Below are 27330 nucleotides of genomic sequence, written 5' to 3'. Positions count from 1 at the left end.
GGCTATGGTATCGAGCATGCCCAGTGTGTCCCTCCATCGGAGTTCTCAGAGCCTAGCTTCATCACAGAGTCCTACCAGACCCTCCATCCCATCAGCTCCGAGGAACTGCTCTCCCTCAAGTATGAGAACGACTACCCCTCGGTCATACTCCGGGACCCTCTCCAGACAGACACTTTGCAGACTGACTACTTTGCTATCAAACAAGAAGTTGTAACCCCAGACAACATGTGCATGGGGCGGACTAGTCGTGGTAGGTCATATTTCATCTCTAAAATCTCTTGAGCTTCCAAGAATTACATAACTTTGGGAACTTTCCAGATTTTTTCCTTCCTTATTGGCCCTGTACGTTCTTCAGTTTCACCCTTCTCATCTTAGGGTGTGTAGATCTTAAGAAGCTTCTGTTATGGAACTTTAGCCAAGTCCTCAAAGATCTTGAGTCCATGGCAGAATGTAACCTGCTAGGAAAAACAATCAGATACTTTACCCCAAAAATAATGCTAGCTGCACATGGTTGTTTCTGGAAGATATGTTTTGTTTTCTTGGAGAGGATTTTGCTTGAGGAGGAGACAATCAAAAACGGTTTAGGTGGTCCTCCTGGAAATGCATTAAACTCTGCCTGTCTTCTGGTGTTCCTTCAGGAGTACTTCAGGGTCAAACAGTGAATCCTGGTTTGGTTCCTGGAATGACTTCTGGTGCTTAGCTTGCGATATTTAGCCTTCTATGACTTCTTTGGTATAGAAGATACAAAATGGTTAACCAACAGTTTATTTGGAACCGGTCATCAGCAGTGTGGTCAATGTGTGTATTTAGCTAAGGGACCAGGGAAAGAGGTGGCCAGAGGCTTCCAAAAGAAGCTTCTCTTGTTGACATGACTATTATGATAATGATAAAATATTCACTGACTGTGAAGTAAAAGTTTCAAAATAGAGCTGGATGACATAAAGCAAAAAAGATAAACAAAATACCCCCAATTTTTTTGAGTTAGGGAATTAACACTCAGATGTGCAACCTACCTAGTAAAGAGTCCGAATAGTTCTGTTTCTGAGCAAACTGCAGCCCACCCTAAGGAGGGATTTGTTCATCCAAGAAGAACTAGCTGATCTCTAAAATTTGAAGAAGGTGCCTTTTCAGATGAATAAATGGGGAAGAATTAAAACCAGGATGGGAACAGAAGAAAGTGGTGCTCCAAGCCTGTACATATAAAGTACAGGTCAGGCTTGGATCTGCCATTTGTGATTTCTGCTTAATGACTGACCATGGTGAATAGCTATTCTGAAGACCTCAGAGAAGAGCCCAAAGGAAACCTGACTGAAAAATTGTGGGCCAAGCACAGTTATCACCCCTCTTCCCCACAGACTTGAATGCCAGGATGCCTCATATCGGGAAAGTCCCTAGTAAAATCAGAACTTGCCATCTTCCCTCTTCAGGCCCAAGGGTGTTTGTGTTTCAGCCTGATGGGGATGGGTGGGACCAGTTTGCCTTCCCCTTTCTGACTTTTGGGGGTACATCTATTTTAATACATATGCACGTATGTATGTTTGTGTGTATCTTTGTTCTCAGGCAGGTCGTGGAGTTAGAAAGACTTCCTTTCTCTGGTAGTTTCTGTATATATGCGCAACAGGGTTGAGCTGTGGGTTTGGGGCTCAGCCATGTAGTAACTTTGGGTAGATCCACTCGCACATTGCTTTTAAATTGTGTCTGGCTTTGCGTTTGTGTAATTGTCGTTTCTCCCTTGCCTTCTTTTGGTTCTTATTTTTGGCTCCCATAGCCCCATCCAACAAGGAATTATAGACCCAACAGTGATCCTTAAAAGGGACAATGAGGCATTTCTCCATGGGTCCACTCCTTCTTCCTCCTTCCAAGTTTCAGACCTCACAAACTTGAGGGAAAGGCTGGTTTGTGTAGGGCTGCTTTCTGCCTGGGAGAGAAAGGCTGCAAACAGGATATAGGCCAAGGGCCAGTTGACTCTGATGGAGGTGGTGATTGGGCTAGACTGAAAGCATTACTGTTGGCTGACTACTAGTAATAACCATAATATCCATGTGGTGCTTTGTAGCATATAAAGTGCTTCTATGCTGCATTCATTTGCATTCTAAGAACAGTCTTTGGGCTAGTCTACTCTGTGGGTGGCTGTGGGGCACCCCATCTACTGCTATGGAAGGTCCAAGGTCTGGCCAGTGGAATCAGAGGGCTTTGGGAAGATCTTGCCGGGGCATTTCTGAGGAAAGCTGGCCCACGGATATCTTAGAGGACCCACGCTTCCCTGTGTGAGTATGGTAGCATAACTGAACATCTACTCCAGTTGGATTCAACCCCTCTTTGGAGAAAATACTCATCCATGAAGGTTCCCAGCTCCAGGATGATGACATAGAGCTAAAATGAAAGCAGTCTACTGCTGTAAACCACAGCTCTCAGTGAAGTTGCCTTTGGCTCATGTTTGGGGAATTGTCAGAGAGCAGTTATGGCTTCATTTATTGTGACTCCTTGGAAACTCAGCTATCATGCTGTGGAAATTTCAAGTATCCATGCCCTCCAAATGTAAAAATGGCTTACAAAGAGAGAGCCCTTTCAGAGAGGCTCCAGTATAAATTCTGCCTAAATATCAGAGACCTGGTGGGATCTTCATAAAAATATAAATTCTCTTTCTGAGGCTTTTGGTATGTTTGTCTCACAGAGAAATTGAATGACCATTAAGATCAGAGGCTGGTGTGGCAAATGCCTTTTTATGAGGTGCCACAAAATTTCCTCTTTTGTTGAAGGGAGATGAAGGCCTTGTGTCTGTGGGCCGTTTTCCACAGTTATTTAACGTGGATTTCTGGAAGGGACTATCCCCTCATTTTTAACGGTAACAAAGAGTTGCAAGTGTGACAGTGGACTGGAGAAGCAAGGCTGATAGCGGTGAAGCTTTTCAGTTTGCCTTCTGGAAATGACTTTCCTTCGAGTGGATTGGAGAAAGGAGAGCGCTGAAGCAATATAAACAACCTCCTTTCTGTTATAAGCAGTAATGGAGGGGACAAGAGGAGCAGAAAATCTAAAAGAGTGGATTATACACATATTATATACTTAACTGAATGTACTGTATCTGGGATTTTTTTTTCTTTCTTTTTTTTGGGGGAGGGGCAACATATTTTCCTTCCTAATTACTCTAAATTTACTTTGCTTTAGGCACCTATTCCTGTTTTGACTTTCACTGATTTAGCCAGTTCTCACCTACGTGTAGGGGAGAATACAGGGAAAGCACACTAGTTAGTATGGGCTTGTGCAGGCAACCTTATGCCAGGATATGAATTTTATAGTAGAATAGCCACCCATGAACAACTGAGAGCTTTTGTACAGCTATTTCTCCATAAACATCTGTCACTTCCTTTTGCCTTTGCCTTTTGCTGAATTGAGCTGGCCATCCAGTCTTTGTGATTTAATTTAAATTCTCTTGAAAGTACCTGAAAGCAGAACATGGAAAACATGCCCGTGAATCTTTTCAGTGTGTAGAAGCGTTTGCTTTCCTCCAAGTTTTTTCGGTTTGTCTCCTTTTTAATGGACGGTTTTGCCAATGGAGATTTCTCTAGGAGCTGTTGTGCAATCACAGCAGCTGTTTATAACCTGGTTTGGGAAATTAATGAACTTGTATGATCTTGTGGTCAGTTAAGAATGCCTGAAGCAAATCACAGCGGAGAGGGTTTCTGACGTTGCCATGGACTTTAGTTCTTAACCAACTCCTTTGCTTTTTATTGCCCACTCTTTCCCAAAGAAGTATATTTTCAAGTACACAATTGTCCTCGGAGAGGATAAAAACGATGGATTTCTGTTTAGAAGAGTGCTGGTGTTTCTTTATACTCTGGAAAAAGCAACTCATGACTTCCTTCTCTATTTGAGAAGGCATACAGGCAGAACATGCATCATATTTTGAAAATAGCATTTGGGAAAAATGCTAAAAAAATAATAGTACTTTAGTTTGAATTTCCTGAGAAGATCAATCTGCTGTTAGACTAATGGGATTTTTTTTCTTATGACCAAAATATTTTGCCAAATTGGGTCTTTGGAAATCATCTCATTGGCTTGAGTTAGAATAGGGAATTCAGCCTGCCACTGCTCTGATTTCTTCATCTATTCACTGGGTCTAATACAGCAGCCAGAAATCCCATATTAACACAAGTGGTTCTTGACTTTTAGTTTTCTGGCTCCAGAATTCTTGAGGTCCCAGATCTGTCTCTTTCTCCAACAGATCTGAGTAGCATTCCACTCCACATTTCTGTATCAAGAGCTATAAATCAGAGCTCTCAGATGTTGGCTCAGGAGAATCACTTTACTCCAGCGTGAACCCTCAGAAGCTTCCATTCCATCTGGCCCTTCTCCCGTCTTCCCTCTTTCCTGTGGATCTGATTAGCAGTCTGTCCTTGGACTAGAGGGGTTTTTTTTACAGTTGTTTTTTTCCCAATCCCTCCTCCCCTGTCCTCTTCCCGCCTCCTCCTCCACCTCCAGGTAAACTCGGGGGCCAGGACTCTTTTGAGAGCATAGAGAGCTACGATAGTTGTGACCGCCTCACCCAGTCCTGGAGCAGCCAGTCATCCTTCAACAGTCTGCAGCGTGTTCCCTCCTATGACAGCTTCGACTCTGAGGACTATCCGGCCGCCCTGCCCAACCACAAGCCCAAGGGCACCTTCAAGGACTATGTGCGTGACCGCGCTGACCTCAACAAGGACAAGCCTGTCATTCCTGCTGCTGCCCTGGCTGGCTACACAGGTAGGCGCCCTCCCACCCCCGAGGCAGCCTCCACCGGTGCACTGCTGTGTGCCGGTCCGTGAGAATGCCCAGAGGCTGAATGGCAGGTTCTTTCTTTTTGGGGGGAGGGTGGGATGGGGAGAAGAAGATGCTAAGTGTCCTGGCCAGTCTCAAGCCACTCCACTTGTGAATAGCCATTGATTTTTGGAAGCAAGCAGTATCATTCCACCCCAAGGGGTTATTTCCCAAGATTGGTAGGAAAAACTTTTATTTTTGACCCTTTTCCATATCTGGGGGAAGGGAATTCCAATGATCTGGTGTTCCTGGAAACTCTGCCTAGTGGCCTAGCATCAAGGGAATTTTCCTGGCCTGCTCTTGGGAGGTCTTTCTAAACACAAAACCAGCAGTAGTGTCTCTCAAAGGCATAACTGAATGGCTTAGACTCTAGGCTCTTCTGTAGTACAGTATTCATTAGGCTTTGCAGTTCAAATGTGGGAAAACTGTCCTTAGTTACCCTAAACTCTGTGCAGATTCCTCAAAGCCTACGTGGAAAACCTTTTTTTTTTTTTTTTGCTATCTTTCTCTTTTACTTACCTTTATTGCACTATTTAGATTTTCTTCCAAGACTGTAAAGTTATAGTAGTGGCCAGTGAAAAAAATCCTAGAGAAAGGAAGGCAAGAAAACTTGAAAGCTTGAGCTTTGATTGGAATTATGGAAATGGAGCAACAGAATTCTTTGTCCAAAGGGGTTGTAGCACACGGTCTGTCTAACCTTGGAAACATTTGAAGAGTCTGCCTGCCTTGTTAAATATTCTGTTATCGTTCCTGTGTTAAGTATTTAATCCTTTCTGGGAGGTGGTGGTGTCTTCTGAAAATTAGCAATTATGCCCTGAGAGGTACTTTTTAAGCTTTAACTATTCGCCTGGGATCTAGGCCTCTATTCTCCTCTAACTTCCTCCACTCTGGACAGATTACTGTCTGGGAACCCTTTGTGTGGATTAAGAACTACCCTGGCTGAAGACAAACAGCAAAATCGGTGTTTCTCTTGAGGTATCTGTCTGATTTTAGTCAGGCGCTACAGCTTTATTCTTGTGTTTAGGGCAGCCTCAGGGTTTTTGAAAGGAAAACCAGCCAACCTGTGTCTCCCTTCCCTGCCAGGAATGTGTCCTTTATAACGAATTCCGTAACTCAATATGACGCTGTGGTCTGTATAGAAAGAGAGGCCCCATGCTCTATTCTTTGGACAAAAGCCGCATGATCATTGTTTGAACGTCTCTGGTATGGAGCATGCTACTTTTCAAGGAAGTCCTTTCCCATCTCTGCACAGCAGGTTATTAGAGAGTTTACCCATTTCCATTAAAGAACTCAGGAATGAGGGAACTTGTCTTGAGTCTCTCTCAGGATGTGCAGAGTGCTGGCTCCTGTTTAGTTATCCCTTCTAGGCATTTTGAGAATGAACTATAGTTAGATATGGAGCAGGAGGAAGGAGGACTGGTTAGGAAGAAAAGGGGAAGGCTGCGGTAGCGCTGCACTGACCTTGTGGACTTCGGATGTTGCTGTGTCTCTCTCTAAAGACGCAACTCGTCTACAATGTCTGTAATGTCTATAACTCTTCCCACCCTTGCTTCCAGTACTAAATGCTTAACTGAGTATCTCCTAATCAAGTATATTCCTTTCCTCCCTCATCATCATCACCATCATGACGCACAGTGCTTTTCCCACAGCAACTTTCATTGTTCTCTTCCTTAGCATCTAGGTATGTGATATTGAAGATACAGCTAGTGAGGTCAGTTTCATGGATAATGATATTAAAATAAACTGTAAGTTTTAAAGTTTGGGTTTTGTTCAAAGAATGCCATGAGGTTTATGAGTTAGGGTCAACCTTCTGGGATGAAATTCTAGTGAGGATCTGTGGCCTCACTGCACAAGGTCTAGAATTCCATAGAAAGGGCTGAAGCCTGGGCCCCACCTCAAACCCTTCAGGAAGTGTTACATGTGCTAGTTATTAGATTTTCTAAATGGGAGAGATGATGAGGCCTGAAGAGGTAACAAAGAGATGATTATACCCTAACAGTCTGCAAGCCTGACAAAGTGTTCTGAGTAAGGCGATTGAAGTGCCTTGACAAGAATTATCTGGGGCTTGGGGGTTCTTGCCCAGGGTGTCCCTGTTTCCTGGAGTTCTTCCTAAGGAGACAATGAAAAGGGTGAATTGGAAATTCTAAAAACTAAGAATGAGTGCGATGTATAAATGAAGGACTTGGACAGTCATCAAGATGACCAATGCTAAAATGCCTCTGAGAGATGTTGCTCACCGTGCAAACATAAAGCCAGATGGATCAGGGCACCCAAAGCTCTTTTCAGCACAGAGACAGGTATGTCCTGGAGGTATGAGCTAGATTTGATGTTCTTTTGGGTGGACTGCTTAATATGTGCTTTTTCCTTCTTCCTCCCTCTCATCCCTCCCTCCCTATTTCCTTCCTTCCTTCCTTCCTTCCTCCCTCCCTCCCTCCCTCCATTTTTCATTCTGACATGGTACAAGGGAATAAAATGTTCACTGAGTTTAAGAAAATGGAGATTGGCTATCAGTTTATTATCTCAAAGACTGAAATACTCATTGGAATGAATAAAAAATCTTACCATTCAGTTGTTTCTCCTTTATAATAGGGGATTTAACTTTTCATACTATCTCAAATACTGCTAAGAACAATAGCCCAGAAAACAGAAGTCCTCTGTGTGCCCTCCCAACTCTTAACACACTGCATGATTTTAGGCAAATTTACTCTGTGCCTTTTTCTATTTTTAGTGAAGTAGAAGTGCTCATCCTTATCTTGGTGATAGGAGGTCTGTGAAAATGTAATTGAACTAAATCAATTAATTAAATAAGTGCTAGACATTGTGGCTGTGCTAAAGAGGTGGGGGGAGATCTTCAATTACAGCAAAGCAATTATTTCAGCAAATGTTTCTGGCACATATTGAGTGCAGATATGTTCTCCTCACCCTTGAAGGGACTCACTGTCTTGTGGAACTCAAGATACTATAAGCATAAGACTTCCTAAGAGTAACAAAAAAATAAGACAGTAAATCTAAAAAAAAAAAAAGATACTGTAAGCGTCTTTAGATTTAAACTGGATTCCCTTATTGTGGCTCATCCGAGTAAAGGAAGGTCAGAATTTCTGAGGCAGGTGGGGAGCAGCCAAATTTTGGTGATTTTGTTTTCCTCTGCTCAGTGTCCCATGGACATCTGCCAGCATTGCACATTCATCCTAGGTGGCGGAGGCTCTTGGACCCTCCTCTGGCCCCTTCTAATTTCACACACAATCCTAGCGATTTGACAAGGGGATGGAAGTTATCTGTTCAACCCCCTGTGCCAATCAAGGAGCAGGCAGTGATTGGAGTGTCTATAAATGGTCTTTCTACTTTATACAGACATTTTAAGGTGTGCTCAAGTTTGGAAAAATACTTGGAAAGTGGAAATCATTGCACAAATGTTGGTAATACTTTTCATTGCTTGTGAGGGTCACACGTATCTTCTCTCTAAGTCCTGCCTTCCTTTTCTATCTTCTCTCTTAACGTTTGCTTACTCCCAAGTATGGTTGGCCATGCAGTAAGAACCACTGTCCTTTTTCAATACAGTCTTTGGCATGAACTGTAGGGTGTACGCTTAGACTCTCGCAGCTGGGAAAAGAACCCATCTTTCTGCCATTGCACTAGAAGCCCAGGTCTTTGTCCTTATCACCTTCAAAGAAATACATTTTACTTCTTCATATGGTGTCTTAGTTACTACACTGTAAGTGTGGAAATCAGTTAGAAACTGACTTTTCACATTCTCTTGCACAGTTGCATTCTTCCTCCCAAGATAAGAAACTTGCATCAACTTCACTGGGCTCCCATGGCAACTTGTTAAATTAGGTCAAGATGTGGGGGCAGATAACAAGACTCCTGCCTGTTAGCTGAGTTAAGAATACATCAAATGCAATGCTGGCTTCCGCCAAAATGTACCTTCTTACCTTACTGTGAACTGTTTATGGTTATCAAAGTGATAAAATCAGAAAGCTCTGTTTTCTCTTGTTCGAAGGTACATTATGAACCCCTCTAATTTCAAAACGGGCTGAGAGGGGTGGCCCCAAGTTTTCTCTATATTTTATAAGCCTATGGAAAATTCTTCCCAGGTCCTTGGGGAAAAAAAGGCATCTCTAACTGGTTTTTGTTTCCATCTCAGTAGGTATAGGGTAATCTCCTGGACTGGCAAATGGTTTTCTCCCCTCTTCTCCATCCTTCCACCTGTATTTTATAGATGAGGGGACGGAGGCACAAAGAAGTGACTTGTTCAAGGCCATATATAATTGCAGTCTGTTCTGAAGGTAGCGTTTGAATTAAGTCTCAAGGGCCTGATGTCTCACCTGAAAATGAAAATGAAACCTTCTTTTCTCCATGTGAAGACATGAGTGTTCCCTGATTATCTCTGTTGTCTCCATTGAGTGACTGGGGACCTTGGCTGCCCCTTGTCCCTTATGGACATTTATGTCAGTAGGGTAGGGCGATGTGGGAGGGAGTGGGGCTAGCCTTTGCCTTCAGTCCTGAGTGATTGGCCCGAGTTGTTCACCTTTAACTGAACTTCAGATTGCCGGTCACAGCCTCCATGAGACTCCAATTGCTCTTCCTTCTGCACTTGTTAGGGAGCTGGGCTGGTGGTAATGACCTTGTTTTTCACAGCAAGGTGACTAGAATGGTCAGGGACTCTTATTTCCCCCATGGTGTCCCCCCAAAACTAAGCCCAAAGCCATTCATTAACTGTAACAGAATAATGTTTTATAGTGTAGTACAGATCTGTAAGTAGACAGGCTCCCAATTTCTTGAAGGCTAAATTTGGGGATCTCTGGAACTCAGCTTCTATGTTTATGGTGTGAGATATGGAAAAAAGGCATCAGCCTTGGAGAACAGGAAACCCTGTACATTCCCTTCTTGGACCTCTCAAGTCCTGTTCTAGCCCTGCCATAGATGGCACAAGAACCAGTGTACACTCACACAATGAGGAAAGTCCCAGCCAAGCCTGCAGCTTTGGAGTGCTGGCTCCAAGTTGAGTTTTAGATTTTCCGGAACCCAAAGCTACTGCTAAGACAGGTTTTTGAAAACAAACAACTTCGCCGTAAAAGGGAGTTCTTCAAAGCTCCCTAATTCAGAATGAAATTTGAGATTTGGCAGCATTACCCGAAATCTCAGTTTTCTGAAGGAAAGCCGGATTGCAAACTAGTGTCAGTGTAGCCTGGTACAAGCAACATCTGAGAGAACATAGAGTATCAGCCAAAATTAGTGATAAGGAGAGGGGGGAGGGGTCACCAAAGCATGTTGGTAGTGCAGTGTGAATGTGTGCAGAAGATTAAAAAAATTCTAAACCTACCTGTTCAGGTGAGACCTATGGGTATGTGTTAAAAATAGCTTAGGGTTTTTTCATTTGGGGGGATTAGCTGAACAAAACTCTAGAATATAAAGTCTCTGGACCTCCATGCTGACATGAGACAGTGTAAATTGACCAACTTGTTGGGCAAGAAGGACCAACTTGTTGACACTAGCATCATGGACTCTGGTGCCCATTTTGCCCAGGAGCTGCCTTTGTAGGAGGGCCCAGGGAAGCTGTGTGACTGCCCTAAGATTTGGGGCTGGGCAAAGCCAGGCCTTCAGGTGCTAATAGAAAGAAAGGAGCTTGGAAGTGAGAAAGACAGCGGAAGAGAACATCTTCCCTACTTGCTTAGAGCCTCCTTTGATGAGAAGTTTGTGGGAAGCCACAGACCCCCCCAGCCAGAGGGAGCTTCCCACCAGCCTGCGACTCAGAAGTTGGGGAGAATTCTCTGTACAGTGCTTGGGGTGAGCCCTAAGGGGCTGAGTGAGAAAGACTTCAGGATCTCCGTGGAGTAAGGGGTTCAAATACACCTCATTTCCGATATTGTTGTGAGAATGGTTGCCAGTGCTAAGGAGGAGAATGCCCTGAAAAGTTTGAAACTGGATGGAGTGATAGGCCCCTTTCTGTTGCTCGCAGAGCCATTTCTCTGCATCTGCCTCCGAACTGATTAGCTTTGGGACAATTTTCTCAATGATCTGCTGCCAGTAGGAAAAGATCTCATGGTTGGGGGATTCAGCCTTGCTCTGAATTCTTTTCTAAATGTCTTTTAAAATGTGGACAGTGGAGGTTCCCTATTTTGGTCTGCTGCCTTTGAAGATGTGAAGGCTGAACCATCTCAATGGCTTGATTCAGGCCCAGTAGAACCCTACCAGCTGTCTTGGGGACAGAATAGGTCCATTTATACGTCACAATGTATCTCAAACCCTGGTGCTGTTTACAGCTCTCTGAGGCCTAATGATGCTTAAATTTCAGGAAATAGGAAGTTGACCCATCTTTTCTGGATCCAGCCCCCATGGCCAGTTTTAAAAGTGTCTCTGAGTCTCACATGTTTTGGTCACTGTTCCTTGAACGAAGTCTAACTACCCATGATGGGATTAGGCAGTGGCTGCTCTGGAATTCCCCTCTGTCTCCAGTTGGAAGCTTCACCTTTTTGCCTTGGAAGTGAAACATTTCCACTGAGCAAAATTCAGCCAGGGTGCTGAGGGAGGCGTCCCCATGAGGCCTCGTTGCCTTCAAACAACAGGCCTCGGAAATAGCCCCTGGCTTCTACTGGGAGAGGGCCTGCCAGAATGTCCAACTTTTCCTGCATTTTCCCCTTTGGCATGCCTTGCTCTTCTCCCTGGATGGCCTGCCTGGCTGTGGAGAATGAGCAGGGACTCCTTGCTGCAGGGTCCACTCAAGAGTCTCAAGCTACATCCCTCTCTGGGCCCCTCAACTGGATTCCATGTGACGCCTGTGGGTTGGGCAGTTCATCAGCTTCTGCTCTGTCATTCTGGTGTGCCCTTTGGATCCCAAGTCCAGGATGAACTCATGAGTAGGCGACCACCCCTGGCTCTGTATCCTTGGTCTTAAAAACTAGTTATGTTTCAAACACCATGTCATGTAGAGGCTGAAAGCTTGGACTCTGGAGCTAGGCTAAGTGTGTTCTGGCTCTGCCACTTACCTGCTGTGTGTCCTTGGGCTGGTTATTAACACTTCTGGGTCTCAGTTTTCTCGTCTGCAAAATTGTAATAATAATAGGTCCTGTCTCATAGATTGTGAGGTTTAAATGAATTAGCTTGTATTAGATAAGTGCTAATAATAATTCATATTATTTTTGAACCTTTATCTTTTCAATATAGTTCAGAATTCCTTGAGGGCAGGGGATGAAGCATTTTACTTAGAGAATTCCAGAAATTTCCTGGCAGTTTTGTGGGTGCATCCTATATTTAATACAAGATCAGTTCACTTCACATCTTCCTCCCAACCCACATGTATTAAGCTCCTACTGTGTGCTGGATTCTCTTGTATACAGTATTTCTTTTAACCGTCACCTACAACCATGTGAGGAAGGTTTTCTTCTCCCCATTCTACACATGAAAAAGCGAGGTTCAGACGGAGAAATGGGTCTAGGCCAAAGTCACACACACGATATGTCACACCGAAGATGCCTTGCGAATTTTGCAGTGTCAGACAATTAGAAGGAAAGTCTCCGATACTAGGGCATGTGTTGGTTTGTGTCTGCCAAGAAGACGGGATTAGACGTATAAGAGATCTATTAGAGAAACGTCTATGAAAGGCAAGAGAGGAGTGAGCAAGAGAAGGCAGAGACAGCTGAGCAGTTGGCACCTGCAAGAGGAGAAGAGAAAGGAAGAAAGAAGGAGACTGGGCAGGAAGAGCCTGCGACTGCAGTTTAGTTGAAGGAAGGTTCAGCCAACCTGTCACCGAAGTGGCCATTGGAGTAGTCGGCATCCCACGGGAGGGGCCTGCATGGCTGACCCTGCGCGTCATTGTCGGGGAGCAGCCCTGGGAAGCCTGGCCTGGAGGAGGCCATCTGGGCTGCACCTTCTCCTGGCTACCGCAGGGAGGACGGCTGCCCCTCAGAGCCTGCGAAGGACGTGGCCCATCGGATGGACCACCGCGGCATTTCCTTCTGGCAAGCAGGACACGGGACGTGGTCCCCGTCCTCTTGGTGGCCCGCAGCAGGCTGCGGCGCGTGTTGTTGACCCTAACGAACCAAACCGCCCTGTCTTCCGTCTGACTCACCTCTCCCTGAGAGCTGCTGAGAGTGAAAGTTCTCCTAAGGTGACTAAATGCGAAAGTCTAAATTCCGAAACTAGGATGGGACTCGGTTTGCCCGAAATGCTCACAGCGTGCAGCTTTGTGGAGGTGTTGACGTGCCAAGCCGGGTGGTGGGTGCAGTTTCTTGTGAAGGCCTCTCCCAACACTGGGTTCTCCATCCTTTCCTTTTCTAAAGGTGTAGCTTGAACACTTTCAGCTCATCACAAACAAACAATCTTTGTCAGGCCACCGTCAGTGCTATACATTGTGTTTTGTTCTTCAGTGCAATCTGACTCCAATACCTTATATTGGTGGGGTGTTCAGAAATTGTTTGCTGAACAAAGGCTTGAAAAAAATCAGTGCCCAAATGATCACCTAAGATCCGATTCACCTCCCCCAAATTCTAATAGGCTTTGCTAGTCATTTCTTGATATGTGGAGGAGGCTTTACCTCAGAGATCAAATAAGGTCCAGAGATTGGGCTGCGAATCCTATGAGAAAAGGTGTAGGCTTCAGACTTCTGAGGTCTCCTTCTCCAAGCCTCATCAGTGGATGCATCTTTCTTTTTCTCTCTGGCTACCTAACTAGGGAGGCATTTTCTGTAGACACTTAGGGTGGCTAAAAAAAGCATTGCTTTGGTTTGTAACAAAATTCTCTTGCACCCTGCCCCCCAAGCCAAACCAAGCCCGCCTCTGGCAACTTCTTAAAACAATCCATTACCTAGAAAACAGCAGGAGGAGAAATGCTACGAAAGAAACCCACTTCCTGACTCGGGCTGCCCTCCCTCGCTGTCCAGGTCTGCGTCTGAGTGTTGGGCTTAACACGGTTAAGAAGCACGATCTGTGGGTTTACAAGAAAGAGGTGGCTCTGCTGAATACAGGCTGCCCCTTTAAGAGAGGAACAGGCTCCTTTTTCTTGCTGCCACCCCCACACATGTGTACTTGAACGCATGCAGGTGTGAAGAGCTGGCGCACACGAGTGTCTTTCCTCCGTCCTTTAAGATCGTGGGTCTTGCTCTGGGGCTCAAGACAAGCTCACGGCATGAGCCTCCCTTCGGTCTGCTCCAGATGGGGCAGCTGGGGAGCCAGTTGCCCGCCAGCCTGGCTCCCTGTTGGGGCTGCCTAAGGCACTGACTGATGCCTGGACCAGACGTTCTGCTGTCCCTTCAGCTCAGGCCAGTGGATCTGTCTCCTTCAGCCCAGGCAGCCCACATTTGTGGGGAATGCTGTCTGGCTGTCTAGTTCAACCCTCCATAATTATTTGGTGGAGGTCAATTGGTGAGGAACCTGAATGATTAGGGGCCGAAAATACATTTGGGGGAAAGAGGATCTAAGTCCGTCTGTGGCCGAGATTTCCCCAAACCAGAAATGTCTGTGATACTTTCACTTGCAAAGCAGTTGGCATCTGTTATATCTTCTGGTGTTGCACCTACTTTTAATTAGAGCAGGGATTTCAAGGAGGCGTCCCTAACTTTAAACGATCTTGAATGTTTGATGTCGCTAATGGTTTTTCAAATTTTCACATTCCTTTACTTTAAGCTGTTTTGTTTTTTAACTTGCAACTTTCCGCTTTTTCCAAATTGCCATACAAAAGGCCAGTTTAATGGTTGGAAGCACAATTGAATTTTACCTAGTGCTCTATTATCTTTCTGTCCCATCATTTTTTTTTCTTGGCATTCTTTGAGAATCTTGTTTTAAAAAATTTCTTTCCTTTTTTTTATTTTAAAAAATTATTGATGTTTATCATTCCTACATGAACATACATAAACAGTAAGTGTATAGTCAAAGTTGTGAGCTTACAAAACAAACATGCGTAACATCATACAGGGCCCTCACACATCACCCCTCCACCAATACTTTGCATTGTTGTGAAACATTTGTTACAAGTTATGAAAGAACATCCTACTAACTATAGTCCATATCTTCATTAAAAAATATATATTTTCCATTGTTTCATTTTGTTGTTATTCCATTGTTGTGTTTTGTATTGCTCCCAATCTGCACTGCACTGTGCTCGCTCTGTTTGTTTGATTTCCCTTGTATAATTCATATCTCTGTAAAGTAGGGAGAGCAGGGGCTGCTATTGCCATTAAAGTCTAGAGTTAAAAGAATTGGGTACGATTGCCCAGTGAATAGGAAAGAAGGGAGACCAAAGCCTTGGCTCCCTGCTGTGGACTTTCCCATAGGCATGTATATTTCAAGATGGTGTCATCTCTCAGTCCTCCTCTGCCTGGCATGTTGTTTGTTTGTTCGTTTGCTTGTTTGTCTGTTTTGAAATGCTTCCTGGTTTCTTTTGGTTTAACAGGTCGGAGGCATTTGACTTGACAAAGGCTGCTTTTAGTTGATTTGAGAACTGGTTTCTAACTGGATTCCATTCTTAGAATACTGGCTGTCTCAGCAACGTATAAGTACAACTTCATGAAGTTGTTATGCACCATTATGTTCACCAAACATGCTTTTAAGCACCTGTTACCATGTTTTGTGTTGTTATGAGTTGAATTATTAGGACCTATGTCCCCAGTCACTGCCCTTAAGTTATTTTAAGTTAAGTTAAGGACATATTTACTATACAGCAATTCCTTAAGCCCAGGCATTGTTGGCTAGGTATAGATTGTGCCATACCTAGGTTATGGTAGAAATGAGACTGGGTCAAGGAAGGGGACAAAGGAAAGGTATATTCATAAGAACTGGGACAGAGCAGCTGTAGGCATAAAATTAAACCCAAACATAAAGCAGTCCCTACCCTTCCTTTTCTTTTAAAAATCCTCCCAGTGCCTTGATTGCCAGACAGTCCAATAATATAATATGTTGAATTATTCTTCCGTTAGGCAGAAGACTTAGTGCAACTTTAGGTTGAATTGGCTTCAGGTAGGAGAGGGCAAATACTGTCAGAATATTTTGTTTGCCATTAAACTTCATTTTATTATAAGGACTTCGTGGAAATAGATTTTGGAATCTTCTGTGAATGATTTGGAAGAAGGGTGATAGGGAGGGGGTAATGCTTAGACCCTGGGGACACCCGCCCTCCACCCTCTGAGATGGGTAACTTAACAGTAGCGTGAAAGGAAGATACACTTGTGAACAGATGGGTCATTTCTGGATTTGAGTGTTCCGTGTTCTGTTTTTGCTGTCGTCGTTTGGCTGTGGGTAGTGACACCTGGCTGGAAGGGAGGGGCTAGTCAGGCCCGTTCCTCCATCTTGGGGCCACCTGCCAGATGTGTACCATTGGGGCAGAGTCAGCCCTGCTGCAAGGGTGACCAACCATGAGAGTTTCATAGGTTAAAATAAACGTAGTGTCCTGCCCACATGGAGGTATTTGATTTGACTTTTAGAGGAGAGCTAGAGTGATGAGCTTCTCAAAGTAGCAAAGTAAACCCCAAAGGACGGCAAGGTGTGGTTGTTTTTATTTTTGGGAGCATGTTGATGAAACGAAACGTAGCCTGGGAGTCACCCATGTTGTTTGGTCCCAAATTAGTTTAATAGAGAGAAGCAGCTTTTGGTAGCCTTTACCTCTGTAGACTGTTCTTCAGGGGAGAATTGTTTCAGTCACTCAATTCAGTAACTGTTTATTGGGCACCTGCAAAAACCAGGCTTCAAACAGAGAGTATAAGGATCAAGAAGGTATGGGCTTGTGCTCAGGGAGCGAGTGGCTGGAGTCAGTCAACAACAGGTGGTTGGTGCAAGGTACTGGTCTAGGCTTTGGGTTACAGCAGTGAAGAAACAAATTCCCTGTCCTTGGAGCACATATTCAGAAGATGAGAGAGATGGACATCAGCAAACCATCAGGGTTAGTCTAGGGACAAGCCAGCTACCAAGGAGACTTCCCAGAAAAGCCGGCACTCCAAGCTGACCTCAATCTGTATGGAAATCAAATTTATAGCTTAGCCCATCACTGGGGCACAGGTGACAGAGTGAGAACTTGTGGGTGAAATGGAAATGAGGAAGAGGTGGACGGCAAAAGCTGAAGTCCAATCCTAACCACTGTTCCCTGGCAGGGAGGAGGCCAGTGCTCCTGATGGGCAACCCCCAAACCTGGAAAATGAGAAGAAGCTTAGGACCACTTCGTAAAAGGATAGGAGTAGGCATCAAGCCCATCTTACTAACATTTTGTCCCAGCACTTTGCTTTATATTTATTTCCATGGCTTGCTTCTAAGCCTCGAGGTAAGGGACCCAGAAAGCAAGGGGTATATAGTAACCCTCCCTTGTGGAGATAAATGGGGGGCCTTCTAGTGCCAAGGCCAGGAGAAAGGACTTAACTACAACCGGGATTAGTAGATGTTTAATTGAACCTTTGCCCTCTCTGAGAAATGAGATCATGTTGTTAGACTTGAGGGGCCTCCAGACTCTGGAGGAAAGCACCCTTTGCGTGACTTGCTCCACTGGCCTGGTTGCCCTCCAGGATCCCATTTGGTAATTCTTCTGCTGAGGCCGTAGTATCACCATCAACGGCATACCAAGGATTTTCCTCTGATCCAGAAGCTGGGAAGAACAAAGCAGCCGGAGGAAATTCCCCTCTGCTGCCAGTGAGGGAGAGTTTGAAGGGAACAGACGGCAGGGGGTGCAGAGGCCCCGGGAGATGGTTGTGTGTGAGTGTGTGCGGTCCTCCCCACCCCTCCACTCCTGGGAAACGCGACTTCCTTCCAACAGGGACCCCTCTGTTGTCCTGGCTCAGAGCTTCGGATTGAGAAACATAGTTTCCCAGTGATGACACTGGATTCCTGAGGGGTGACATTCCAGGGCAGCATGGTGAAGGAGGCTGTTGATGGCCATGGGGCCCCCCAGACAGGGGCGCCATTGTGAGTCACATTTAGCATGTGAGGCCCCCTTCCCATGACTGGCACTATTCTTAGCACCATTCTCTGATCCTTAGGACAAAGGTCACTGGGACCACAGTTGAGTGGGTGGATGGGGCTGGGCCCGAGGGCCAGGGAGAGTGGAGGAACAGGCATTACACTATTAGGCTATGTTAGAGTGAGGGCAAGAGATGGTTGTGGGCAGACCTAAACTGAGCAATGCACAAATATCCTCTGGGAGTGTTTGTAACTGGGGGGGGGCGCTCGACTCATTCATTGTTTTGATGTGTCTGGGGACTTAGACCTTTGGATGGATGCTGCTGGCAGATCTGTGCAGCCTGCCTGCGTTCCGAGCTCAGAGCTGCTTCTAGCCATGGTTTGCCAAGGGGCCTTGATTTACCTCCCAGACCTGAAGTGAGAGAAACACACTGGGGTGGAACGAGGCTCCTGCACAAGACTTTACCTGCTGGTTACCTGACGCCAGCGTGCTTGCCCTGACCCAGCGTTGCTGGCTGGCAGAGTACTTCCATGTCCTCTTGCTATGACTACCCAGCACCAAAAGGGCAGTATTGGGGTCGATAATAAGGTACTAGAGAGGAAACTTCAGGAGGAGTCATGGATTCTGCTCACTTGGTAAAGCAATGAGGATTTTCTGAAGAGTGAGGGGAGACTTTCAGAAAGCCCAGACCGAGGGCCCTATGGGTGTCCATTAGCCCTGGGTGGTGGGCATAGAGGATCTCTCAGCAGGAATTGGGGGCAGGGGGCTGGAGCTGATGCCACTACTCTTTTGCCTTTCCCGTTGTGACACTTCTCGTGCAAGTTCACATGCTTTCTTTAGACATCTTATTTTCCTTTGTATCTTTACTCTTTGCTTTGGTGCTTATAAAAAAGTGAGTTAGAAAAACCCCACTTAGGATGTGAGTTCTAAGTTCCCGAATTGAGCATTTTTACACTCCTTTTGAACAAAAGAAAACTCACAGAGAGGAGAAAAATACAACAAAAACCTACAGACCGGGATTCACCCTGTCCCCAGCCACATACAGAGCCATCAGGGGTCAAATATGCGCAGAGGAAGGGTTGGAGCAGGGCATATATAGCCCGAGACTCTTTGGCATTTCCAATTGGGAAATGGCACTGGCAGAAAAAGCAGCAAGGCTACTTGTATCAGAAGTGTCTTCCTCCGTGGGTTGCTGCCAATAGGACAAACTGAAGTCCCCTTTTCAACTGTAGTCATCAGGGCAGGAAAACCTTGGAGAACTCTTGATGCCTTCTTCTCTAGGACTTGGAAATGTGCTCACTGAAGACCTAGATCTTTCCATCCCATTCTTCAGCTTTGTATGATCAACTGCCTTCTCCCCAAGGGAGTTTTAAGGTAAATGGAGAGAGAAATAACGAAATAACCTAACTGCCATCCCGAGGGGCCATGATACATGGTCTGGAAGCATTACCCCACCTGCAAAGGCTGTGTGCTCTCTAGCATCAGAAGATTGGGAGAACGCATGTTGGACTAGTGCCCGTGACTACAGGGCCAGGTGGGAAGATGAGGTTCTTTATTTCAAGCCAGGTTCCTTTATCCTGTAGGTTACTGCAAGCAGACACCATGCTTTGATGCCAGGTGTCAGTCTTGGTCTTGTCTAGGGGTGCTGTGTTGAGATGAAGAACTTGGAGGTCAACTATCTGGGTGCCAGTCATGGCCATTCCACTTCTGACATGAATCTCCTGGGACAAGTTAAATAACTAGACAGTGTGTCCATTTTCTCTGCTCCAAGCTGGTAAAACCAAATAGGGTAGCCATAGGCTCCAGCCCATGGAGTTGTTGAAAGGAAGAAATGAGATGGTGACTGGTGCCCAGTAGGTACACAATCAGTTATAACTCTTGCTGTTCTTTTTCACTGCCACGGGACTTAAAGCAACCTTTCTCCTTATGTTCACAGTAGTTAGACTGATAGCTGGGAGGCTCCAGCAACCATTTATGTAGTTTTGGGGGTAGTGGTAGTTGCTTTTTCTTTTCATGTCTTTCTTTGGGACTCCTGTTGACGTGTCACCATGAACTTCTTTGTCAAAGCCTGTTTTGCCAAAACAACTCTCGTAACTGCTTTTTCTTAATTCTTTTCCCATCAGAAATGTTGTGGCGTTTCCTAAGATTTGCTTTCTTTCCTCCTTTTGCCCACTGGGTTGACTTCTGAGTGGTTTCTTCATATAGTGTCATGTCCAGTCTTGTGAGACCAGGTGGGAAGTTTTAGTCTGGTCACTTAACTTCCAAAAAACCAGTAAATGTGTTCAGGTTATACACAGAATGGTTTTTAAACATGGGATACAAACAGAGGAGGGTGATATGTCAGCAGAATAACCCAGCTGTTCCTCCGAATTTTCATTTATTTTGTAAGCACACACTGAATCATTTTACTCTAGAATAGGTGTGAGATGTTTCTTGCAAGACGGTAATAAAGAGCTAAAGGTACATTCTTAGAAAGATGAGGTAGAGATACTACATTTTCCATTTTTAGCTTGGGGTGTGCTGAGGGAGGTCCACTGGAAACCACCTTTAGGAAGTTGTTTCTGAAGGAAGCTTCCGTTGACAAGGCATGTCAGTAGCTGTTTCCTTGTGTGACATCAGTGAGTTTGCTCTGGTGGCCGGAGCTGGAGGCCTGGGTCTTAACATCTGTCACCACCATTGGCCAACTGGGCCTTGGTGCAAAGCCACACACTTTTTCTGAGCAACTCTTCCTGCAGAAGTAGAATAGAAAGAGTAGACCACTTGTTATCCTACTCTACAGTGGGAAGAGGATTTTAGGAGCAAGTAAAATGAGGTTATGTAAACACGAATCATTCAAGTGTAAGATATAACAAAAGATTTCTCTTGTAGACCTTAAAGGGCATTTCTTTTTCTTAGAGTGGGAGTTAATTTAAAGCTTGTTTTCTTTCAAATATCAGTTCCCTTTGGATCAGACAAATTTGAAACTCAGGGTAAGGATTAGTGCTTAGACAGTCAAGGTTCTCTGTATGAACTTGAGCATCACAGGCTTCATTCATCTCTGTGGACTTGGTCTTTCCAAGCTTGGGAGAACATAGTCCTACTCTATCCAGATTGTTTCTGAGATGGTGCTTAAGGCAGCATAGACATGTAATGAGAAACAAGGGCAATTGGGTACATATTTACCTCTTCATCTACACCCGCAAATTAGAAAGGAATCACCATGAAGCGATTTCTGAATATAAAATTATCCTAAAAGGAAAGCTACATGGCATAAATGTAGCTTTAGCATAAGATAAATTGGCTGCCCAAGTGTAGTGGGCATTCCAGGGCTGACATCTTGGCAGTGTTGATGATGGCTAAGATAGGAGAATGGCGTGTGTGTGCCTGTGTGTTTAAGTTAGAAAATACTGAATCGATGAAGACTTTTGAGACAGTTCACATCTGACCTCTGAGCATTTCCTGGGTGGCAAATTAGTTCCTCAGATAGTGACTTACTTTGAGTGGTTGCCTGTCAGTGACCTTGAGGGTGGGGGGAGAAGAGGAGGTAATAGCTGAAAGGACATCCAATTTCTGTTCCCTCTGATGTGACTGGAGATAGTGATCCATCTCACTTGCAAATCAGGCTCCGCCCATGAGGAAGTGTTTATGAGCTTTGACTTCTGCTTTGGAATGGCAAAGACATTCTTTAGGTAATACTATTTCTTACTTCTGAAGGCAAATAATAATGACAGAGTGCTAATAGTAACATAGTGTTTGATTCTGGCTGGAGGGAGAAACAGACTAACGTGTCCAATCATTTTTTTTTTTTAATCCATGGGAAAAATTGGATCTTGAATTATGGACCCCTTATGAAAAGATTCCATTGTTTTAGATTCCATTGTTTTAGAGTATCTCAGAGGATAGACCCAGTGTTTTCTTTCTAGATTTTGCTTAGCATCAAAAATGGACTGACCTGTAAGTAAATCAAACCAAGGCCATTGATACATTGTCTTGAATTCTTTTTTGGTGAAGAAGTCCTTCATCTTTCCTGTCTGTTCAAGCTTATCACACCTCCTCCAACATTTGCACTATATGCTGCCTTCATGTTCTCCTGGCTAGACGGACGGACGGAGTGAGGAGGAGCAAGAGGGAGTACTGTATAATGAGATTAGTGGCTGATTGCTCCCAGAGTAATGATTTACAATTACTTGTGTTTCCAGGCAGTGGACCCATCCAGCTGTGGCAGTTTCTTCTGGAATTGCTCACTGATAAATCCTGTCAGTCTTTTATCAGCTGGACAGGAGATGGCTGGGAGTTCAAGCTTTCTGACCCAGATGAGGTAAGAAAGGAGAGACGTGGAGTACCGTGTTGAGGAAAGATGAACGTGCCCCCCACCCCGCCTCCCCAGGGAAGGGATTGTGTAGACCTGGATAATATTTTCTAGAATTCAGATTCCTGCTCTGCCACTTGCTACTTGTATGACCTGGACCAAGTTACATAACTGGCCTGAGCCTTAGTTTCCTCATTTGGAAAATAGAGATAATAGCTATTTTTCTTATTTGTTTTCCAAGAATACCTGGTATGATGCATGTAGAATGTCTGGAACATAGCAGGCCTTCCTAAATCCTAGTTGCTTTCCCTGACTTAGCATTCCTCCCAGCCCTGTGGCTCCATAACTATAAAAGTAGCCAGACCACTCAAGAGGCCTTAGAAGATTGGCATAATTTGTCCATTCATTCCTTCTTCCATTCAAGAATTGCCTATTGAGTGGTTGTTCTGGCCATGCATGAAGCTGAGGCTAAAACACAATGAACAAGAGAGGCAACATCTCTGTCCTAACAGACAGGAGAAAATGTTTTGCCCTGGTACAGACAAAATATTTCTTATTGAGGAAAGGCAGGTATGGTTGGCAACTCAGTGCTGCACCACTCCCACACATGAGAGTTCATATTTTCAAAGCAAGAACATTCTACTACTAGTAGGGGAAAGAGGCAATTCTCTAGTGTTGCTTTTCTTTTCTTTTTTTCCTCCAAAATCAAATACTTTGTCCCTTTTACACAGCAGTTCAAGGTCACTGCGCTTTTATCAACTTAAAGAATCAATTGGCTGCCATCCTTGACAAATTGAATTCAGAAGTGTTAGGTCAGAAAAAAATTTTTTCTGTGTACACAAATCTCTGAGCCTCTCACTTTAACATCATCGGTGACCACGGATGGGCATTCAAACATGTATATCACATAAATTCGAGATGTGCTATAGATTCTTACTACCTCTTCTGGTTTTGGTTTTTTTTTTTTTTCATTTCAGGTTGCCAGGAGATGGGGAAAGAGGAAAAACAAGCCTAAGATGAATTATGAGAAACTGAGCCGTGGCCTACGCTACTATTATGACAAAAACATCATCCACAAGACAGCAGGGAAACGCTATGTGTATCGCTTTGTGTGTGACCTGCAGAGCCTACTGGGTTACACACCTGAGGAGCTCCATGCCATGCTGGACGTCAAGCCCGATGCCGATGAGTGACGGGCGTGGAAGGAGCCAGGGAAACTTTACTAAGACATTTCAATGAACAACCGCACCAGTCGGACTCTTCATTTTTTAATTGTTATTCTATTTTTTATTTTCCAGAACTCATTTTTTACATTCAGGGGTGGGAGCTAAGTGAGCTGCAGCTATAATCGATTGTGCGTGGATGGAAAAGGAAAGCCAAGACTTTTTGGGGTGGGTGGGACCAGATGTTCTTGAGCAAATTTTCAAGAGAGAGAGAAGGGACTTCTAGAAGCTTGAAGAATCTGGCTTGAGGGAGGAACAGATTAACATGTCCAATCATTAAAAAAAGAAAATCCATGAAAAAGAAATGAGTCTTAAGTTATGGACCCTTTAACAAAAGAAATTAACACATCAGGAGACATTAGACGGATGACCAATTCATTTGCTTTTTTTTTTTTAGGTATGACAAAAAAAAAAGACGGGTGGGATGAAACACTTTGTTTGGGGGATGCACTAAGACCCAGGAACTATTTACCTTTCACTCTACTTTTGAAACAAAGATGGACTTCACTGGGGAGGGACCAAAACAGTTTTTGTGTTAAAGTTTATTTTATTAAATTTTGTGCCAGTATTTTTTTTCCTTCAAAATCGTCTTAAGCTCTAAGGTGGTCTCAGTATTGCAGTATCATGCAAGTTTGTTTTTAGTTGCCGACTGAGGAATCTGTCACAGTGAAAGAAAACTGTTTATATAGACCCCACTGGAAAAGCAAAGTGCTGCCACTGAGATCGGGGCACCCCTCCATGTGAGACTTCTGTAGGAAGGAGAAATTAATGCTGACTTGGGTACAAGAGAACTGTGCGTGTGAATGTCACCTACAGTTTTTAAAAATGGTTTTCACACCCTTTTACTTATTTGTCATTCATAGATTCTTGGGTTTTGGGCTTAATGTTGAGCTGAGAAACATTAAGTCTTTGAACTGAATGTATTTTGCAGCCCTGTTTTTGGACTACAGTTGGTAGAGTAGCACTCTTGAAGTAGTGGGAAGGAAATCCAAGGAGGAAGATTGACTTGGTTCTTTATAGGTTCTAGACAGGTAATATACATTACTTGGAATAAAAACTGTGCTTGAGCAATTAACCCTCAGGCCTTAAGAAATAATACCAGGAGGCATGTAGTTCCAGGCTCACACCGTACACCATCTCCTTTAGATCTTATTTTCCCAGAATCCCACATTTGTTGCTCCCCTCCCCCCACTCTGTTATTCAGGAAAGAGAAATGTCCAGCCTTCTGATTGGTGCGTGAGAGAGTAACTTCAAATGAGATTTGAGTTGATGAGTCTCTAGGAAACCCATTTAGACTTGCTGGGTTCTAGAAGATGCAGTGGAAATTAAGAGAGCATACAAGTAAAATGTGACTTGACTGTCTTTGGGGAAAGAAGTACAAGGCTTTCCTTGACAGAACGTGAGCCCGTTGAGATTTAAGATATTTGGCGTGACTGTGTATGCAAGGTGAGCAGTACAAATGCGGTTAGGGCCTGGTGCTTGGATCTCTTCTCTTGGCATGGGGAAGTGAATATTCGTAATTGGGGAGAAGAGGAATCACTTGAAGGCAAAGGAAAAATAAGTGAAGGAACTTGAGTGAAGAAGATAAGATGGTCCTGAGGTTTGAATGCATTATGATCATTGGCCATAACCAATGCGGCAGGTTGTGAGAGGTGACCTGAACTTGGGCTTGGTGGGGAAAGCCAGCATCTTATCAGTGAGGAGAAGTGCCTAACCCATGACTCCATTCCTCCACATAAATGCCCCCCTCCTAGGATGATGAAAGCAGGAAGGTTTTATGAATTTCAGTGAGAGAGGGGGAGAAACATTGAAAATGGACTTTTCAGGGCTAGCCCTTCTTGGACTTTAGCTGAGAAACTGGAAGTATGAACTACCTTCTGGCATAGCTTCAAGAAAATTAATGGTTTACTCCCAGGTCCTCATGCAGACCCTGAATTTTCAGGAACAGAGTTATGTGATTCATGAGGGGCCTCATGCAGATAAATGGAGAGTCCACATGGACAGGAAAGGCAGAATTATCCCAGCTGTGTATTCTGATCTTCTTTCTGATGCAGGTGCCTTAATGAAGCTCTCAAAGTATTTTAGGAGCTGCTCAGGGAGTGTTAGGTGGGACTGTTGGGACTACATTGTTTTCTCTTAGACTATGTGATCTTTGTTGGGCACTGGCAAAGGGGTGAGTGTGTGTGTGCGTGGTGCGTGCGTGTGTGTGTGTACACGTACATTTGCAGACATGAAAACTGAAGCTGAGATAATACCTGAATTTCACAGTTCCGTAATGGGTGAAAGTAGAACCATGGCCAGGTGTAGGGCCTTACTTGCTGTTTGCCACCAGGCATAAAATGTTGTCAACTCATCGACCTTTCTTATTCAGTTTATGCGGGAAACTCCCTCTTTTGTTAGCCTGTCTAACTCCTTCAATTCCATAGCAGATAAGATAAAAGAAAGTGCCTCCCAATGCTCTGCAACCAGCTTGTCTGCTAAGATTCCCTTGCTGTCTAGGTCCACCGTTTTCAGTATTGTAGACTGTCTCAGTTAAGACAGCTCTGTCAACCTGGCCGGATGCTTTTCTCCCTCTGTCTAAAGGCCAGACACCATCCCAGGAAGAGTGGTGGGTGGTTTATACACTGGAAATGTAGCAGAACTGTTGCATTTATGCTTTTTAAAAACACACGTAAACTTCAGAGGAAGGATGGGCAAATCTGGTGTAGCTGGGTGAAACCCTTATTTTCCTGGAGATGCCTTAACCTGTTTGGGTTTTGGCTTTGGGGATCAGAGTCACTTTGTTCCCTTCTCCATTCAGGGGAGGGGACCTCCCTACACATGGCCCTGATTTTGTGGCTTCGGGGATTGGAGGTAGCATTCCAAGATCAGATGTGCTTATCCTCACTTTGGAGATGAACACTCTGGGTTTGAAGCATTAACCTGACTAACCATGGTGAAAAATATACCTTCTCTATCCTAGTTATGCTGTGCATGCTGCTTTCTCTGTTGGGGTCTATATAAATTTGTTGAACTCTTACCTACATTCCAAAGACGTTTCAAGGAACAAGAAATATATGTATACATATACATATATAAAATATATATATTAAATGGAAATTATCTTTATCAGGAATACTGCCTCAGTTATTGAACTTTTTTTAAGGATACTTTTTTTAAGCCAAGAAGTATAGGGGTAAAAAAAAAAAAGATGTTATATTGTGTTTGACTATTTTCCAACTTGTATTTTCATATAATTTATATTTTTTAAAAGTTGAAAATTTAAAAGCAAGATGAAAAAAGGAAAAGCAGGTGCTTTTTACAAATCAGAACTGAGGTAGCTTAGAGATGTAGCGATGTAAGTGTCTATGTGTTTTCTTTTGTTTTTTAAATGCAAAAAAAATTTCTTATCGGGGAGTTTTTTTGTTTATTTTAGTAGCTGATGCTGGCACATCATTTTGCTGGAGAGTTTTTTATATACTGTAGCCTGATTTCATATTGTATTTTAAACTGTGTGAGATTAAAAACAAAGAAATTCATTCATAATGATGCGGATTTGGCTCGATTCTTTCCTGTCTGGTTCATATACTAGAGGAGGACAAGCTAACCAACTAGAGGCAAACACAAGAAGGAATGCAATTCGCTCTCTCTGATCTTACCAGCTCAGGACTGTTTTAGAGAAAGATCCCTCAATAAAGTGAGAATAATAGGAGGACAGGAAGTCACCTAACTTTCCAGTTATCAAATGTAGGGTGTCATTCTTTGTGGAATGTCTTCAGCCTTGTCATACTCCATTTTGTTCCTGTCTGAAGGACTAAGAGCCACTGAAGAACATTTTTAAGGATTCAACAGATAAATGTTTGATTTTAACTGGGCCCAGTTCCTGATATTAACCCAGAAAGTTGAACACCCATCAGGAATTGGTCTGGACTAGAACCAGTATTCTTGTTTCTCTTTCTGAATCTAATTGTGCTCTGTGTCACTTTGGGTCCATCCCATCTATCCTGTAGGTCCCAATGCTTTCATCTGAAAATTGGGAACGATGATGTCTGTCAGAACCCACAGCAACCCATGTCATAAAATCAAATTTATAAGTGCTTTGGAGAGGGCTACTTAGGAACACATCCTGCAGAGTGCTTTCTTCTTGTTGAAACTGTAGAAGGTGGATGTTTT

The 27330-nt window shown here is 44.0% G+C and overlaps 1 protein-coding gene across 6 annotated transcripts in view; it reads left to right on the top strand.

The window, feature by feature from the left end:
- The window catches only part of ETS1 (ETS proto-oncogene 1, transcription factor), a 128992-nt gene extending 102289 nt beyond the window's left edge, over positions 1–26703 (top strand). For 5 of the 6 annotated variants that reach the window (XM_004453812.5, XM_071212419.1, XM_071212420.1 and 2 more), the window contains 4 exons: positions 2–250; positions 4480–4740; positions 21846–21964; positions 22933–26703. In XM_004453812.5, the coding sequence (XP_004453869.1) occupies positions 2–250; positions 4480–4740; positions 21846–21964; positions 22933–23148 (845 nt within the window). In that variant the 3' untranslated portion in view covers positions 23149–26703. The remainder of the gene's footprint in view (position 1; positions 251–4479; positions 4741–21845; positions 21965–22932) is intronic. The other variant, XM_058289373.2, reaches the window with a different exon arrangement.
- Positions 26704–27330: the final 627 nt, after the last annotated feature.

This window comes from Dasypus novemcinctus, chromosome 27 (genome assembly GCF_030445035.2).
Source record: "Dasypus novemcinctus isolate mDasNov1 chromosome 27, mDasNov1.1.hap2, whole genome shotgun sequence".
NCBI classification, from domain to species: domain Eukaryota; kingdom Metazoa; phylum Chordata; class Mammalia; order Cingulata; family Dasypodidae; genus Dasypus; species Dasypus novemcinctus.
This window is presented reverse-complemented; position numbering and strand designations above follow the sequence as displayed.